General features: G+C 43.4%; 2 protein-coding genes across 2 annotated transcripts; one reads left to right on the top strand and one right to left on the bottom strand.

Moving 5' to 3' along the window:
- Positions 1-7,936: 7,936 nt before the first annotated feature.
- LOC102704616 (subtilisin-like protease SBT3) lies at positions 7,937-10,451 on the top strand. Its single transcript, XM_015837126.2, has one exon. The coding sequence runs from the start codon at positions 7,975-7,977 to the stop codon at positions 10,258-10,260; it is 2,286 nt and encodes a 761-aa protein (XP_015692612.2). The 5' UTR covers positions 7,937-7,974; the 3' UTR covers positions 10,261-10,451.
- A 5,355-nt stretch (positions 10,452-15,806) lies between these two features.
- On the bottom strand, positions 15,807-18,399 carry LOC102719864 (3-hydroxyacyl-[acyl-carrier-protein] dehydratase FabZ-like). Its single transcript, XM_015837406.1, is given in 5 exon segments — positions 15,807-16,394; positions 16,934-17,078; positions 17,912-17,964; positions 17,967-17,974; positions 18,114-18,399. Coding segments are annotated over 5 exon segments (648 nt in total). The 5' UTR covers positions 18,307-18,399; the 3' UTR covers positions 15,807-16,145.
- Positions 18,400-18,650: the final 251 nt, after the last annotated feature.

The following is an 18,650-nucleotide window of genomic DNA, read 5'->3' as shown; positions in this document are numbered from 1 at the left end:
ATAAGCAGTTACAACTATGAAACGATGGAAACCAAAGTCTCCTCTTCGTGCGATGCAAGTGCAAGCGGGAAAGGTTCGAGGTCTTCTCGCTCGTACCATGAGTTGGTGGGCTAACCGGTTTAGGTTGGAGTCTTATTTCTTTTTATAAACTGGCAGGGTGGCCCGCGCATACTGCTAGTATCATTATAAATTATAAATTATAGCTACATATGTATCTTATCTTCATAATAATTAGGTTATAATTGTTATTTGATTTTAAATTTTTTAAATTATATTTTTACATGAAACTCTATTTACCTGTATTCTGTATTCTAAATTGTACTGGTACATAACTCGTTTCTACATAATATTTAATTTATAATTTAAATTTTAGATATTTCTAAATTGTATTTATATATTGACTTTTTCTCTTAATTTTTCCTAATTTTTAACCAAAATTTTAAATCTTTCCAAATTGTACTTTTAGATGGACTCTTCCTCAATATCAATTATTTTAAATTTTTTAAACCAAGAATTATTTGTGTATGGACTCTTTTTTATTATTTTTCTTAATTCTGAAATTGTATTTCTTATCTGATTCTTTTTAACCAAAATTTAAGATGTTTCCAAAATTGTATTAATTTATAGATGGATTCTTCCCCAATATCAATTATTTTAAATATTTTAATCTGAGGTTTAGATTTTTCTAAACTTTATTACGCATGGACTCCTTTTTATTATTTTTCTTTATTTTTAATTTCAATAATATGAAATTTTCTAGCCCATAAAAGTGAACATGTTGACTTATTTTTTTATTATTTTATATATAAGATTCGGTGGACTGATCATTATAATGCACATAAACATCTTGTCGTGTCTTTGTTTCGTATAGGCTTCACATGGTTGAGTTTTTGTTTGATTTTACGTGCGCTAATTCATGGGCTTAGCATATACTCATACCGGTCTGGAGGTGAAATTTGTGATTGTTTAACAGGGATTTTCCTTGTCCGATTAAAAAACAGTTCTTTTCTCCTTTATTTGTCCTATTAAAAAATCTTTTTTTCTATATAATCTGTCCGATTGTTTTTTTAATTGCTATTAATCGTGCCTTTTTTCTCTTATAGCTGTTTGAATAAAAAAATATATATCTTCTCTTTTGTTCCTTATATGATCTATCCGATTGGTTTCTCTGTCCGATTGTTTTTATTGCTATTGCTATTTTTTCTTCAGTCCGACTGATCTTTTTTCTTTTTTCTCTTATTTTTTTTTATTAATCTCAGAATTTCTAGCCCGTGAGAGACAACGTGAAGGCTTCTTTTTCTATTACTTTATATATATAATAGATTTTAAATATAAAAACTTATTAAAACCTTATTCGTTCTAAGAGGGTCGTGGTGACTTTTTTTTTATGTCAACTATGATACTCTTTTGCAGTCATCGTATGTTTTTATTTATATGGAAGTATAACATTTTACACCAAACCTCTAAAATAGGAAAAAAAATAAATCCTATTATGTTCCACTTTCTCAGAGAGCATGGCTGGATCTAGCATGGGGACGGCGGGGGTTTGAGTCCCCGCTACCCAATTAAAGCTATTAGAGCCCTAATAAAACCTCTCTAAAATTTTAAAGTAATTTTACCATTCTTAAGAAGGTATCACTGTTTTTTATGTAAAATTTAGTATCTCTAGATACCTTAGATAATACAAGATACTAAGTTTTACATAGAAAACAGTGTCTGAGGGGATGGAAAAAATGCTCAAAATATTATGGCAAAGATCTTTATAAAAGTAAGAACTCTATGTAACTTCGTTGGCTAGAGCCGCCACTGTCGGAGAGTATGCCCTCCCCTCCTTCAGCGCACCCCCCTCCTCTCCTTCTCCTCCTCCCCTGGACGACACCCTTCTCACCTCTTCCCCCGACTAATCGTGCCGACAAGCCTGATAGCAAGGGGGTAGGGGATGGCGGTGAGCTCGACAACATGAATATGGTGGTGGGATTAGCTCGAGCCATTCTCCCCTCTCTAGACACAAAATCTAGCCTCGATCTCATGGGATCTGGCCTCGAGCTCATTGGATCCAATAGTCGGTGGCTCAGTGATGGGCTTTAGGGATGAGTAGCTCGAGCTCAAACCCGTGTTGAATTAAAGGAGCAATTTAGGGTGCTAGAGATCAGACTTGAGTACATGTTAGCTAAGAAACTTGTGGTGGACTACGACGATGACCACTGTAATAAGACAAGAAAAATGATAGGGGAAGTGACCTCTCTCTTCCATATCAATGTGCTATGGATGGTTGAACATTCGTCTGTCTTGCACTCGGCTTTTTTTATTTAAGTTTTTTTTCGTGTGGTTTTGATATATAAAACATAAAACTTTAAAAAAAATATAAATATGCTAAAATTATATGGTCATACATCAGGGATAAAAAATAAACAAAATTTCAAAGACCCATTATATATAGGGAAGCATGTGAATGAACTACACTGTTACACATAATTTACTTTGTCCTGCTCACCGACATGCACCGGTAATCAAGAAGGCAGGTTTATAAAATCTCACCTTCAAAATCCTTACCACAGGACGACAAACAAGGATTTTGGAACAAAATTAGTTTGTCTACTATGGCACATGTTTCTCATTGCTTAGACACTGTCACCCTCGTCTTTTCGTTTTATTTATGCTTATAAGATAAAATTTAAATTTTCAATTTTAAATTTGGAGTTGATTTTAAAGTTTTTTTATCGTAGTTTATTTTTAGCATTGGATTTTAGATCGCTAAAAATACATATATAAAAGTTTTATTCTCATATTATTTTTTGTTTGTAAATATGTTGTTTGTTTCTGTCCAACCAAAAGTCAAAAGATAACGGCCGCGTGTGATCATTGACTCCAGTGCCATGCATTATCCACGTGGTACCTGCGCGTCTCTTGCTATAAACCTAGTTCTGAAAATTGACGGTATGATTTAATTATGTTGAGTGTATTAGATCTGTTCATATGTATTATCGTCATATACATATGTAAGGTATACTTGATTGAGATAGCTATATGAGTTCTTTCTGTTTGACATCAAAGTCTCAACACATGAATAATTGAACCTTAATCAACAGGACATGGCTCTGTGCAGTGCTCAATGTTCATAATTCACAAAGTAAGCAGGCAATCTTATCATCAATAGCTTTGTCCAGCAAGCAAGTAAAGTGGAGTAATATACTGTAGAACCAACCCATGAAGCCAAGCAGCTCAAGTCCTATTGGCCAGTACAGAAGGCCTTAAATCGTCCGGTACACAGGAAAGTAACGAGCTGCTCGTTCCATGACAGTTTCGTAGCTCCATGAATGCTAGAATGGAACACCAAAAACGTTCGTGATACGTCCTAAATATACAGGTTAAACTCAGCTCTTAATTACGTTAAGTGCTCGATCGACTTAAAAGCCATGAGCTGTTACCTCAGTAGTAAAATTCTAGAGCTATCATCCACATCTCTCTTGCAGATACAAAGCACGACGACCTCCACGAACCGGAGCACCGCCGGAGCGTCAGAAATGGGCCGCTTCACCGTCGCTGCTGCGTTGTTCGTCGCCGCCGCCATGGCGGCCGTCTCGGTGGCGCACGGTGGGCGCGTCTTGGAGGAAGGGATGTGGATACCGGTGGGGGCAAGGCTGGCATCCGCGGGCAACTGGCCCCCCATCCTCGACTCTCTGCCGCTCGGCGATCCCGACGTCGCCGGCGCCCGTGGGCCTGCGGCCTCGGCCTCGGCCTCCGCCGGCGTTGACGGAGCGGAGCGCTCCCGCGCTTCTGTTCCTGAGAGGTTAGGGGAGCTCAGCATCAACGTGTACGAGAAAATACCTATTTTTGGGCCGTGATTTAGTATTTTGTTTCGTGTTGACTGTACGAGAGAGGAATCGAAATAGCTTCTCGAGTTCGCAATAAAAGAAAAGGTACTGTAAAAGATGCATATCTCTACAGTACCAATATAATGTATTTCTGTGTATTATAGGATAGTCTCGATTTTTTAAATGTTTTTGATTGCTAAAAATGGTAATGTTTGGTGTCGTTTGGTCATTCATCTTACTTAAAAAATTATGCAATTATTATTTATTTTGTTGTTACAAGTATTTTATGCATGAATTATATTTTTTATGTTTACATAAATTTGTGGAATAAAACCAAATGGCATCAAACGTCTTAAAACCAGAGGTGGTATATGTACTCCAAAAACTGAACAAGCCTGCAAGAATTGTCTTTAGGACAGATTTTTTCTTAGATTTTTTCTCGGCTTTTGAGTGTACGCTTACCAAACGGCTAAACGGTGTATTTTTTAAAATTTTTTATAGAGAAGTTTATAATCTCATATTTCTAAAATAGACTTTTAACTTTATAGTAGTCATTCTATTATTTATATCATTAAATATCTATCACAAGATTATATAATTTTTCATCTTTCATCAATAATCTTACGGAAATGCTAAGATATGGGATCCTGTTTTGACGGGATCTACATACGGCAACTATGCTTAGATGGCGACGACGTTTTTTTGCTTCTACGAACCATAACGCCTCCACCATCGCCGCGTCCACATGCTCTGTCTAGATTGCCACCTCACCGCCGATCACCAGCTTGGCCTCCTCGACAATAAGCCCGTATGCGATGTCGACTACCGCGACGGCAACGATGACGACTACAACAACATCGGCAGTGGCAACGACTACTGTGACGGCGACGACGACGACTACAGCAACACCGGCAGTGGCGACGACTACCGCAATGGCGATGATGCGGCAACAACAGTAGCGGTGGTGGCCGAGAGCAGCTAGCGACGGTCCATGGCAGCTGCAACATCGACGCCGACTATGACGGCTGCGACGGCAGTGGCCGGGGGCAGCTAGCGGCGGTCCACGACAGTTGCAACGTCAATTGCGACGACAGCCGTGAGGATGATGGTGGTGACGACGACGAGGATTCTCTACCGGTGATATGGTATTGTTTATGATATCACTAGTACCAGATATAATACTGTTTAGATATAATACATGGTATATGTGAGGTAACATGTTACTTGATGTTACCTTGAAGTATCATATACGATACAGGTAAGATACCATGTTACCTGAACATAGTACCATACCTGATACATTGAGATACCATATTATCTGGGAACCATTATTAACGGTACACCGTACCGCAGGAGCCCTAATAATCTTAAGACAAGACGGCCAAAGAGAATCTACAACTGCGTGAAGTCCATTATAGTTGGGCCGGAACGTGATTCGCAAGTACGTGCAGCCCATTCGAGATGGCCCGGAACTGGATTACCGCGCGTGAGGCCCATGAGTCCATGAGGGTTGGGCCGTAACAGTATACCTCCTCTACTACTTGTAAAAGAATCTTCCAAGATCACGAGAGCAACACAGGCAAGATGCACCTCCTGGCCATCGCCGCGGGCGCGTCCGCGACTCCCTTGCGGCCACCCTCGAGTCCCATCATCATCACCGGCTCCGGCGAGCTGCTCTGTGCTCTGCATGCGTACGTGTCTACTGTACTGTCTCAGCAACAACATTCTCCCACACCACCAGCCCTGAGCCCAGAACCAAAAAAGAGAAAAAAGAATATTCTGAAACCGTATGGTACACCTCGTCAGTCGTCGGCTCGCCACTCGCACAAAACCACCATGGACGGGTGTCGACCGTTCCGCCGCTATCACCGGCCTACGCAGATCGACCGATCGATCGATTTGGGTCGCGCACCCACGGCGACAGTGGCGACGGCAGTGGATTGCCTCGACCGATCGATGTACAGCGAGCACTACACAGCAGCAGCGAACCGCGCGCGACGATGCCGTGTCCCTTTCCCGGCGAGCTTGATCACTGCACGCGCAGCCGGTGAATGCGGGGCGCCCTGTTTGCGTCTTACGTGAGATCGAGTCACAGCCTCACGCATAGGTAACATGCACGTCGCGATCAAGCATCGGGGATTAGCCACACTGGCCTGGCCACCAGCTAAGCTAAGACGACCCAAGTAGTAGTAGCTACCCATCAGTGGTCACTGGCCACAGAACGAGAACTTAAACTACTTATTAAGCATCTGGGCGAAGCTGCATGGACGCACCATAATGGTGTCATGATTGCCCTTCTGTCTCTGATCTTTCTACTTGGAATCTCATCTTTGGATAACACATACATGCCTTGCCTGATTAATCAATCAATCAGGGAAGCAAAACGATCATCGCATGGGTCGTTTAATTAGTTATTCTTGGAGCGATTCTCTTCTGCTTGGACCGCTTGGTCCATATATCGTTGAGAGTAAATGCATGTGATGCTTGCTTGCACGAGTACTAACCAACACGTACGCCCTCTCCCAACCAGAAGCCGTGGGGTAGCCTCACCATGAAGGGGGTGCTAACCGTGCCTTCATATCTGTCGGATAGCAATCACTGCCTGATGATTCTGAACTCCCAAAGGAAAAAGGCAGCTTCAGCAGTTCTGAACCGACATCCGACAAATGCACGTTGTGAGTTGCTCGCTGATTAGGAGTCGAAGTCTTCTCCCGTTTAAGAGATTTGCTCCAGTACAACAAAAAAAATCTCGAGGTATCAGTATAACGGTATCTCACGGTACCAAATTATTTCTGATCGTTCGATCTAACGATGTCTATCCTGCTCAGCTAGATTCAATGGTGGAAAACAATTTAGTACCGTGAGGTATCGGTATTTTGAGATACTTTTTGTTTGACCGGAGCAAATCTCCCTGTGTAACGAGTACGCCTGTTATCTGCTCTCCGACGATTGTGCTGTGTTTAATTAATCTGTTCTTCGCTAGAGTTTTCACTGAAAAAGCATCATGACAGCATGATTACAAGAGGGGTGCTAACACAGAAATAGTTCGGCTACGTGACCTTTTGGTTTGTGCTCTTGTTAGAGGTGGCCAAGTGGAAGGCAAGAGAGCTAGCTGTCCCCTAATTCCGTTTTCAGTTGTGACAGAAGGAAACAAAGATTCAGTCTTTCAGAGCAGAGTTACAGAAAGATAAGAACAGGGAAACACAGTTGCAGGACGGCATTAAGGGAATCAAGAAGATCAACTTAATAAGCACACCATGCTGTAAACAGCCGCTGTTCTTGAGCCGTATCGCCTTAATCTCTGCAACCTGATGCTCCTCCCTGATGAACTGCAGCTCCTGCTTTTCATTCCCCGAGAGAAAAAAACGTGCATCATAAATGGTCACACAAAGCGACTGGCGAATGCGTTAATATGCAAATGATTGAGCCGCTCTAATTCGTTCGTTTTGGCAATCTAGTCGCGTGTGGGAACAAAACTTCACAATGATGAACTTCCAATGTGTCTGGTGTTCATGTGCCAACCGAACACATGGTCAAGTCCAAGACCAAGAGTGTACCTGTTTTCCTTTGCCACACGTTGTCCATCATATACAACAATTTCGAGCAGAATCTGCACTGAACTAACGGGATTGCTGTAGCCTGTGCAGAGAGAAGGGACAGAGAGTGCAACGGTAGATGCATGATACGCTATCATACACTTGTAAAGTGTACTTTCCGATTGCCCGGCCCTGCACTACACGACGCTACGTCCAGCGCCGCTGTGGTTCTTAGCTTGCACTAGCTTGGCCATACAGGGACTACGCAACCACCAATCCGGTCGCACAACCTTCTTTCCCTTTATGATAGATGTGCTTCAGTCCAACGGAAAAAATATCTTATAAGCCAAAATTTTAATTTTCAAGCTTAAAGTTGATCGTGTGATTTTTTACTGTAGTTTATTTTCTAGCATTGACTTTTAGATCATTAGAAATATGTATATAAAATTTTTATTTATAATTTTTTTTATTTACAAATAACCTTATCGAGCTCTGAATCGTCAACGATCCACTGCCCCAATCCCCTGTAACACCGTATGCCGATCAGCCCATACGAGTTAAATAGCCGGTGCATGCTACGGTGTACCACGCGCTCGCCTGCGTGCCGGAGATCATCGCCGGACATGGCCGCCGCCGCCGCCGTCGTAGCCAAGCTTTGCCGCATGGCGTTGATGTGGCTTGTTCTTGTGCTCTGCGTGCCGGCGGTTTTGACGTTGGCGGCGGCAGAGAAGGAAGGGTACATTGTGCACATGGACAAGTCGGCCATGCCGAGGGCGTTCGCCAGCCAGGCGAGCTGGTACGAGTCCACCCTCGCCGCGGCGGCGCCGGGGGCCGACATGCTGTACGTGTACGACCACGCCATGCACGGCTTCGCGGCGGGGGTGACCGCGGAGGAGATGGAGAGGCTGAGGGCGTCCAGGGGGTTCGTGTCGTGCTACCGCGACGACGGGAGGGCGGTGAGGCGGGACACGACGCACACGCCGGAGTTCCTCGGCGTCAGCGCGTCGGGCGGGCTGTGGGAGGCGTCGCGGTACGGGGAGGACGTGATCGTCGGCGTGGTGGACACGGGCGTGTGGCCCGAGAGCGCGAGCTTCCGCGACGACGGGCTCCCGCCGGTGCCGGCGCGGTGGAAGGGCTACTGCGAGTCCGGCACGGCGTTCGACGCCGGGAAGGTGTGCAACCGGAAGCTCGTCGGCGCGCGCAAGTTCAACAAGGGGGTGGTCGCCGGCACCAACGTGACCATCGCCGTCAACTCCCCGCGCGACACCGACGGCCACGGCACGCACACGTCGTCCACTGCCGCCGGCTCGCCCGTGGCCGGCTCGTCGTTCTTCGGCTACGCTCCTGGCACCGCGCGCGGCATGGCGCCCCGCGCGAGGGTGGCCATGTACAAGGCGCTGTGGGACGAAGGCACGTACCCGTCCGACATACTCGCCGCCATAGACCAGGCCATCGCCGACGGCGTCGACGTCCTCTCCCTCTCCCTTGGCCTGAACGACGTCCCGTTCTACCAAGACCCCGTCGCCATCGGCGCCTTCGCGGCGATGCAGCGCGGCGTGTTCGTGTCAACCTCGGCCGGGAACGACGGCCCCGACCCCGGCTATCTCCACAACGGCACGCCGTGGACGCTCACCGTCGCGTCTGGCTCGGGCGACCGGGAGTTCGCCGGCATCGTCAGGCTCGGCGACGGCACGACCGTCATCGGCCAGTCGATGTACCCAGGCAGGCCGAGCACCATCGCGAGCTCCGGTCTCGTCTTCCTCGGCGCGTGCGACAACTCCACCGCGCTCGCGAGAAACCGCGACAAGATCGTGCTCTGCGACGCCGCGGACTCCCTCAGCGCCGCCATTTACTCGGTGCAGGACGCCAAGGCGCGCGCCGGCTTGTTCCTCACGAACGACTCGTTCAGAGAGCTCTCCGAGCACTTCACCTTCCCCGGCGTCATACTGAGCCGTCAGGACGGCCCCGCGCTGCTGCAGTACATCCAGAGGAGCCGCGAGCCCAAGGCGTCGGTGAAGTTCGGGGTGACCGTCGTGGACACGAAGCCGGCGCCGGTGGTGGCGACGTACTCGTCGCGCGGCCCGTCGGCGAGCTGCCCGACGGTGCTCAAACCCGACGTTCTCGCTCCGGGGTCTCTCATCCTCGCGTCGTGGCCAGAGAACGTCAGCGTCGCCACCGTTGGGAACCAACAACTGTTCAGTCGGTTCAACGTCATCTCCGGCACGTCCATGTCGTGCCCGCACGCGTCCGGGGTGGCCGCGCTCATCAAGGCAGTGCACCCGGAGTGGAGCCCCGCCGCGGTGCGGTCGGCGATGATGACGACGGCCAGCGCGGTGGACAACACCAACGCGCCCATCAAGGACATGGGCCGGGGCAACCGGGGCGCGACGCCGCTGGCGATGGGTTCCGGTCACATCGACCCGAACCGCGCCGTGGACCCGGGCCTCGTCTACGACGCCGGGCCGGAGGACTACGTCAGGCTCATGTGCGCCATGAACTATACCGAGGCGCAGATCAAGACCGTGGCGCAGTCGCCGTCCGCCGCCGTGGACTGCACCGGCGCGTCGCTGGACCTCAACTACCCCTCGTTCATCGCGTTCTTCGACCCGGGGGCCACCGCCCCCGCCGTGAGGACGTTCACCAGGGTCGTTACCAACGTCGGCGACGCGCCGGCCAGCTACAGCGCGAAGGTGAAGGGCCTGGGCGGGCTGACTGTAACCGTCGCGCCGGAGAGGCTGGTGTTCGGCGGCAAGCACGAGACGCAGAAGTACACGGTGGTGATCCGCGGCCAGATGAAGAAGAAGACCGACGAGGTGCTGCATGGGTCGTTGACGTGGGTCGACGACTCCGGCAAGTACACGGTGAGGAGCCCGATCGTAGCGACGACGGCGAGCTCGGCTCCGCTATAGGACACGTTGCACAGTGACTAGATTACGCTCTCGTACATGTGTTCAACTTAAAAGGAAAACAAATAAAACAACTCATGCTTTTGCAGCGCAATAGAGTATACGAAATGGATTTAGATGTTGTAACTTTTGAAATGACTTGTTCAAAGCAAAAAAAAGCTTGAAACGGTACTGTTGGAGCTCAGCTAGATTCTACAATATGATTGTGTGTGCATTTAATCTTTTAATTATTATTTGAACTTTTATTTTTTAATTTTAAAACTAAATCATCCCACTAAACTTTAACACTTTGGCTACACCACTCCTTGTAGTATGGCTAAATAATAGTGCCACATCATAAGGAGTTGGTATGATAATATTTGTCGACGATGCTTGCAGTGTCCTAGGCGAATAATTAGGGAGGTTGAAGGCTAGGTGAAGAATGCAATGACAAGTCTGGTTAGGCCATGGTTGCTAGACCAAACAATGTAAGGGGTCAAGATGCCTCGGCCTCTCCACTCGTGAGGCGAGTAGGCATCGGGCTAGTCCCACTTATCAAAGGAATACTAGACTAGGGGTGTGCACGTGAGACCCCTGAGGGCTGCCTTTGGATTGAAGGTGCCCTCTCTCTCCAACCCTATTTAATGACACCCTTCCCTAACACAGAGCATGCGCAACAGTCTGACATGCCCTGCCCCATGCTCCAACATTAGTTGAGACAAGAGGGGCCCTGTTATTCTAGAGTAGGTGTGAAAAAATGGTTGTGTGTCTCACTTTATTACTTTAGTCTATCAGTCATGTCCTCATCACTTTATACGGACCTAACAGGAGATACTCGTTGTCAGTGGTTGATGTAACAACCAACAATCATCAATGCGCCGCTAAAAGGTAGCATCACAGTTGAAATCGTTCTAGCAGGCAACATCCCCATTTACCTTTTTCATTGCACAACCCGCATGGAGCTGCACAGACCTCCTAGACATCTACCTATGTCTTACCCCTTTAGTCCCATCGCCGATTAACAACAGGAGCATGACGTGCCCAGTCCTTGATAGACGCAAGAAGCATTAATTAAGCTCTTGTCGCCGTTCCCATCCGAGGCACTATGAAATGTACTTAAGACTATAAAAGAAGGACCATACTTAAGAGAGTGGAGGATGAACTAAGGAAAACTTGAGCCCTACATCTAGATTTTGTAAATTACCAAGGAGACATACGAATACCATAAAAGTAGTGTATTATGCCTCTACACGGCACCGCTTCTTGCACTCCCTAGGCTAAACCCAAAAGGGGTCCCCACAATCCCTCACTGAACGAGCTTGCTCTCTAGTGTCGTCGGTGTGGTCAAATCATGCAATCCAAGCTAGCGTGGCACTGTTATTTGATCACGTTAGATAGGTGGCATGGTCAAAATGTTCAAATCATAAGTTTAGGGAGAATTTAGTTTTAAAAGTAGAAAAAAAAAGAGATCTATGCGTTTATTAGTTTTCAAAACAGTTCATTACTATTTCTTCTTCCTTTTCTGTTTGATGATTGTTTGACGATGGGAAGACAAAAAGGATAAAGTGGAGCACATTTTCCTTATCTTTTGATGCAATCATTTGTTAGGTCTGAGTCGATCATAACCCGTGAGAGTCGAATGATTAGGAGTGGCAGAAAAGATGTTAAAGAGTGGCACAGAGATGGTCTGTAGGTATGCCAATGGATCCAAGCAATACGCTGTTGAGACTGCTCATCAAGGAGTTCCTGTGGATCCCAATTTCAATAGTAGTACCCGGCAATCCCAATAAAAGTAATGGAGCATCTGGTCTTTGCCATGTCATAGAAAGGCAAGTGATTCATGCATTTGATGTCAGCATTCAGCAACATGGTACCCATCTATCTATCTATTTATCTATCTATTATATTATAATATAAAGACAGTCTGAAAATGAGGCTCCACGTTCGCTTTGGGAGCTAGAAATTATCATGTTAATCGGAGAAAAATAAGAAAATAAATAACCGTTGGATTGTGATAAATCTATATCAATGGTTGTGATTTAATGAGCTGAAAAAACCGCAGATAAATCTGGTGTGCCGATTATACATGAGATAAAAGAACTTAGCTCTAACTAACTCCTCGATAGATAATGCGTCATCATACATGTTCGGTACGTGAGACCTCCATACAAACTCACGTGTATACGCGTGCAAATAAATAAAATGGAAGCAACACTGGATACTAGAAATTACCACATTAATAGAAGAAAAAGAGAAAAATCTACATTGTTAAATCATGATAAGAAAAATCTATATCGCAAAATCATGATATATCTAGATTATATGATCTAGATTTGTTATATAAAAGGAAAGCAAATAGATTACATGGACTAGGCCCGTACGACCGAGGATAGCCTTGCGCGAGAAAAGGATCGATCTCCGTATTCTTGATCAATTTGACGCGCACTAGAGAAGTGCGACGAGGACCTCAAGACGCTACGGCGGATCATCACCGCCGAGATGTGCGTAGCTGCCACGTCCAATGTCCCGACGCCAGAAGCCACAGGCAAGAGATCAGACGACCACGTCCAATGTTCCGATGCCGCCAGAAGCCACAGGCAAGGGATCAGACGACCAGTGCAAGGATGGCCGTGACACCGATCCTTCGTCGTTGCCGATCGACGACGCAGAAGCCGCGGTCCAAGAAACATTACCCAAGTCCTGACTCCGTGCTGGACGCCGTAACCTCCCTGAGATTCCCATGCAGGAAGCGGTCGTCTCCCTGGACGGATCTCGATGCAGTTCGCAAGCTCAGCTGCGGTATCGCCGTCGTCGGATCGAAGATCGTGAAGCCTTGATGAATTAATAATAATTTGCATGTATATAACAAATATCTGTGGAGATAACGAGGATAAGGAACGAGATGGAGTAGCTGGACGGCGGCATCATGAAGTTCACCGGCGACGACCTCTCCAACCTCACCCTCGCCGACAGGGAAATTTAACTATTTGCCACCATTAAAAACACTTACTCCTGAGATACCACTATTAGCTTTCATCCTCATTATTTGCCATAAGCAAGGGAAGGTTTGCTAATGTGGCAGTCTGAGATGATGTGTAATGTCTCTTTTGCCCCTAGCACTATCTTATGTTTCATAAGATACAAAACTAATTATTTGGATATTTTTATAGCAACACATATATCTGACAAAATGAATATATACATATATATATATATGTATGTATATACATATATATATATATGTATGTATTTATACATATATATATGTATATATATATGTATGTATATATATATGTATGTATATATATATGTATATATATATATGCGCGCGCTAGCAACTCTTTAATCCATGAATAAATAACGATCACCATTTTTTTATTATTTAAATATGGGTTGGAGACCTAGTTATTATGTATATATACATGTATGGTAAACTTTTGAATCGAGAAAATTGGTGATTGTTATTTATTCATGGATTAAAGAGTTGCTACTGTATGCATATATGTTTATTTTGTTAGGTATATATTGCTATAAAATATTAAGTAATTAGTAATACACAAGATAATGCTAAGGGCAAACGAGATATTTCGCCCATGCTTTTCAAGCTTACATGTGGTTCCAGGCTGCCACGTGTGTAGAGTTGGCAAAAAATAGCATAACTTCTCTGGCCAGTGGCAAAAAATGAGGATGAAAGCTAACAGTGACATCTCAGGAGTAGGTGTGTGTACCGGTGGTAAATAGTTAAATTTCCCTCGCCGACATCAATGACCCCAAGCAGCAGCTCGAGTTCTCGGTCACCAAAATCCGCGCCAGAAAGGCAAGTATGTATATATACATATATGAATTAATCATATATTCTTCAGAATTCAGAACGATCAATTTGATTATGGTCCAAATGCTATTGATTAATTAATGCGCGGTCATAGCACTATAGCATTAACATATCCATTGAATTAACATATAAACATATATTAACATATAAACATATAAACATATAGTATCATACATGTATATATACGACGGACATAAGGCGTCCTTTCATCATTCCTTTTGTTGCACTGTATATTGAAACGAGTGAGCTAGCTCCGTATAGTGAAAAAGCAAAGTATGCTAACAATTTTAGATTAATCAAAGAAAAATAATTAAACTGTTAGATTATAACTGATGTAGATTATAACAATTTCGTATTTGATGTATATTATCATATAAAAATACAATTATATCAACAAAAGGAAGATAAAAATTGTATATGAAATCCAATTATACCTTTAAAAGGTTTTGTGTGGAAAGTAGAATTATATCTATGAAAATATAATTTAAAAATTTTATATCACATATAATAGTATATCAATTATCCACGTTAATCAAAAAGGGATATTATTCCAAGCCGTTAGATCATAGTAGATCTAGATTATAAATATTAATATTTTAATTAAACTATGTCTAAAATTTTGACTTGGTTGATTTTTTTTACCTATGGAAATTTTGAGATATTACTGTTTTGACAATGAATCCAACTCTATTAGTTTTGTTCTAGGAGTTGGGTGTGAAATCCAATTATATTATCGGTTTTATATATATACCATAATTTTGTTTACAAAAATAGAATATATATATATATATACATATATAATTCAATCTTATTTTAAATATATACACAGTATGATCGTGCTAACTATATATAGATTGTAATGGTTGAGACGAAGGAATATATATATATAAGGAAAAAACAACTGTGCATATCCTATTTGAAGCCGTAAGCTCTCATTGAGTCTGTGCTCATCGTATTGCTACCTAACAAAATTTTAAAGATATACAAGATTAATATTCTATGAAGTTATGATAAGAAAAATAGAGATAAAAAAAAGGAAAGATCACACTCATCATCGTAGTATCCCATTGTAGTTAAAACAGTAATTGTATTTTATAGATACAAATAGTCTAAAGTGATAATTGGATCTAGCCGTGCAAATGCGCGGGCTAAAATGCTAGTTACATTTATTAGAAGTTTGCTCAAACATGACAATAAGTCATTTACGTTAAATAATTTACACAGCTAGGACAATGATATATACTTAATTAAGGGGTTGTTTAGATCTATGGGACTTTTTTAGTCCCTTGTCACATCGGATGTTTGGACGTTAATTAGGATTATTAAATATAGACTGATAACAAAACTAATTGCATAAATAAAGACTATTTCATTAGACAAATTTTTTAAAGCCTAATTAATTCATAATTAGTAAATATTTACCGTAGCATCACATTCACTAATCATAGACTAATTAAGCTCAATAGATTCGTTTCGTGAAATAGTCAAGAGTATGGAGTGAGTTTTATTAATTGTCTATATTTAAAATTTCTAACTAGTGTTCAAACATTTGATGTGACAAAGTTGAATGAAAACAAACACCCCCTAAAACCACCGATAAAACCACCGATGAAAGGGCAGCCATAGAGTAGAATAGTGAACTACAGGGGATTTCTTCAGATGGTCTAAATTTCTAACCACCGTACACCCATCACTGAACCAATACATTCCCTCCCATAATTGAACCAATAAATCCCTTTGAAAACTGAAAACGAATTAAATCCAACAGATGACACATGTATAACAAAGGTGCACTCTGTACAACTCAACCTTGCAAAAAATTGCCACTTGCCAGGACTTTCAAAAAGCAACGACATCGTCCATACACTATGCCTAACATTTTCTTAAAAACAATAAAATCTAGTTAATTCAATTTAACATATTTGGCATGACAGCATTATATAGCTCTGCAGTCCTGCATTAAGCATCACCATCCGGACTAGACTATATGAACTGTGTTACAACATAGCCCAAGACTTGATTGTGGTAGGCAAAGAAGCTGATTGGTTCGAAAATATTGAAACACAAAACTTGTGCCTTATTCAGATCCGGTAGCCATCAAGAACTCTCCCTCACATACTAGGTCGCCTCCAACATATGCTTTTCCTTCCATCTTTGCAATTCCAAACCTCTTCTGCAACTTGATCAGAGTCATCCTCATAATCAAGGTGTCTCCAGCAATCACAGGCTTCCGAAATCTCACTTTATCAATCCCTGCAAAAAAGTTCTCTCGAGATCCACCAACTTCAGGTTGCAACATCACTAGACCTCCAACCTGGGCCATTGCCTGCACATCAAGGTGTAAACTAGTTTGTCACTAGGCAAGAAATACCTAAGACCCAGTACACCTGTTCTCAAACAGAATGAAAAGGAAAAGTTCAACCTATGGCTTATACTTATAGTCCTATGAAGGGTACCAAACAATAATACCACATACATGATTATTTTAAAATCCTTCTACAACTATTTAATTTTCATGCATCCTGAAGAAGCTTGCATATCGTTAGGTCATCATTGCAATGCAGGATAACCTTCATGTAAGATAGTAAGATACTAATGCATGTTGCTAGCAACTACCAGTTACTTATGACTATAATTTTCCAGGATAGTCCACTCAGTTCTTTGCTTCATTAGTTCGTTAACTCTTCAGGCACGCCGTCCTAGTGCCAAGTTAAATAAGCATGCCTATTCTCTTAGTTTAGTTATGACAACACTACGTTCAGTAGTAAAAAAAGAGCAAGGAAAACCTTCCATGCTGAAATAAGGCCAGTTGATTATAATTTCAAAGGTATCAGTGATGTAGGAGAAAACAAAATCAATGTATACCTCCACCATAAGAACACCAGGCATTATAGGTCGCTCCGGAAAATGCCCTGGGAAGAAGTTGTCATTTATTGTAACATTCTTGATCCCAACAGCACATTCCCCTGGCTTGTAATCAATCACTCTATCAACCAGAAGGAATGGAAACCTAAAGTGCACACACAGAAAAAAATCCTAGTTAGTAGAACCAAATCGAAGTTTAAGTATGCTCAATCAAATATATATGAGATAGAAAATCCATAACAAACTAATGCTCTTTTCCCCTTTGCTGACAATATGATGATGTTTCCTTATTAGAATTCTGCAAGGTTGCACAGCACATGTAAAAGCACTCATCTTTTCAGAAAAATAGAAGAACTGAAGAAGAACAGTTCTTCTCATCCCACTCTCTTCTTTTTGTAACCGATACATTTTTTATGCACATTATGACCAGTGCTACAGTGGAGAAACTCAGGTCAACATACACACTCCAGAAGCTCAACTATCCAAAGCCGCACAATAAATGATGTTAATAATGGATCTAGTAGATCATTAATCAGATTCCGATTCCTAAAATTTCATCTTAAATCTCCATCAGTGAAATGCACCAACACATATCTATATCTATAAATACACTAATCAGTTAGATAGATCGTATTACCATGACTGTAATTTTGAGTCATGTTAAAAACCCATCTATTCTAATGTTGTGGGGATTGAGACTGCAAACTTAATTTAGTTCTTGTTGATCCCAAATTTTGGAATTAACAAAACATGGAAAAGTTACATCGAAGACTCCGAATCGAGTACATATCAATGTTTATTAATTACAAATTTCAGAAGTATTAAATCATGAGAAGCGTGTTTTAACAGTTTTAGATGACAATAAAAATAACAATAGCAAGGGTTGGAGACTAGTATAACATGATCCGGCAAAGCCACGCACACAGGCATGCTTAAAAGTTAAAATGATCGAATAGTTCCCCAAAGAAAACTAGTCACCTGTGTGGCAAGATATCGCGGATTTGGTTGATGTCCATCACAGTTGGGAAGGGGGAGGAAACCCTGAACCACACAGAGATCACCATCCCACAGGGCGAGAAGCACAGCGCGTCAGTCCAGTGACCCAAATAATTACTACTAGTTCCCAATAACATCACGAGCAAAGCGAAAAAAAAAAACAAAGATCAAGAAGGGTACCGACTCTTCTCTATGGGGGTGGTCTCGTTCTCGCCCCTGTGGCCAGCGGCGGCGCACGGGGCCACGACTGGCCTGGCGGCCGGGGCCGAGAGAGCCAGCGAGCGGCGGGGCCGAAGTAGGAGGGACAGGTGGGCGGGGAGGCGCGGAGAGGAGGGGAGGGAGTGGCACGGGGGTCTTGGCATGGCCGCGGCCTCCATGGGCGCCCGGGTTCGCCGCTGCCGCTGCCGCTGCGGAGGTGGTGGGGAGGAGGACGACGAAGGAAGGGAGCGAGCGGCGCGAGGTGGTGAGGTGGGAAAGGGTTTTTAGTGGAGCTTTGGGATCTCACCCCAGGTCAATTTAACTTTCTTCTAGCATTGTCGGAGGCGATTTTCTCTTAAACCTTCACATGTTTTAATGTTATGAACTAAACTATCTCAACACATTATTTTACATGCCATATCAGATGTTTAACTGGAAGGGGTTTTCGGATACAAATGAAAAAACGAATTTCACGACTGGCGTGGAAACCGCGAGATGAATCTTTTGAGCCTAATTAGTCCGT

The sequence above is a fragment of the Oryza brachyantha genome, chromosome 5, assembly GCF_000231095.2.
Source record: "Oryza brachyantha chromosome 5, ObraRS2, whole genome shotgun sequence".
Lineage (NCBI taxonomy): Eukaryota > Viridiplantae > Streptophyta > Magnoliopsida > Poales > Poaceae > Oryza > Oryza brachyantha.
Note: the sequence above shows the minus strand (reverse complement) of the source record. Positions and strands in the feature narration are given on the sequence as shown.

Excerpts from the sequence above, each read along its gene's own strand:
- LOC102704616 (XM_015837126.2), top strand. The coding sequence starts at position 7,975 with ATGGCCGCCGCCGCCGCCGTCGTAGCCAAGCTTTGCCGCATGGCGTTG.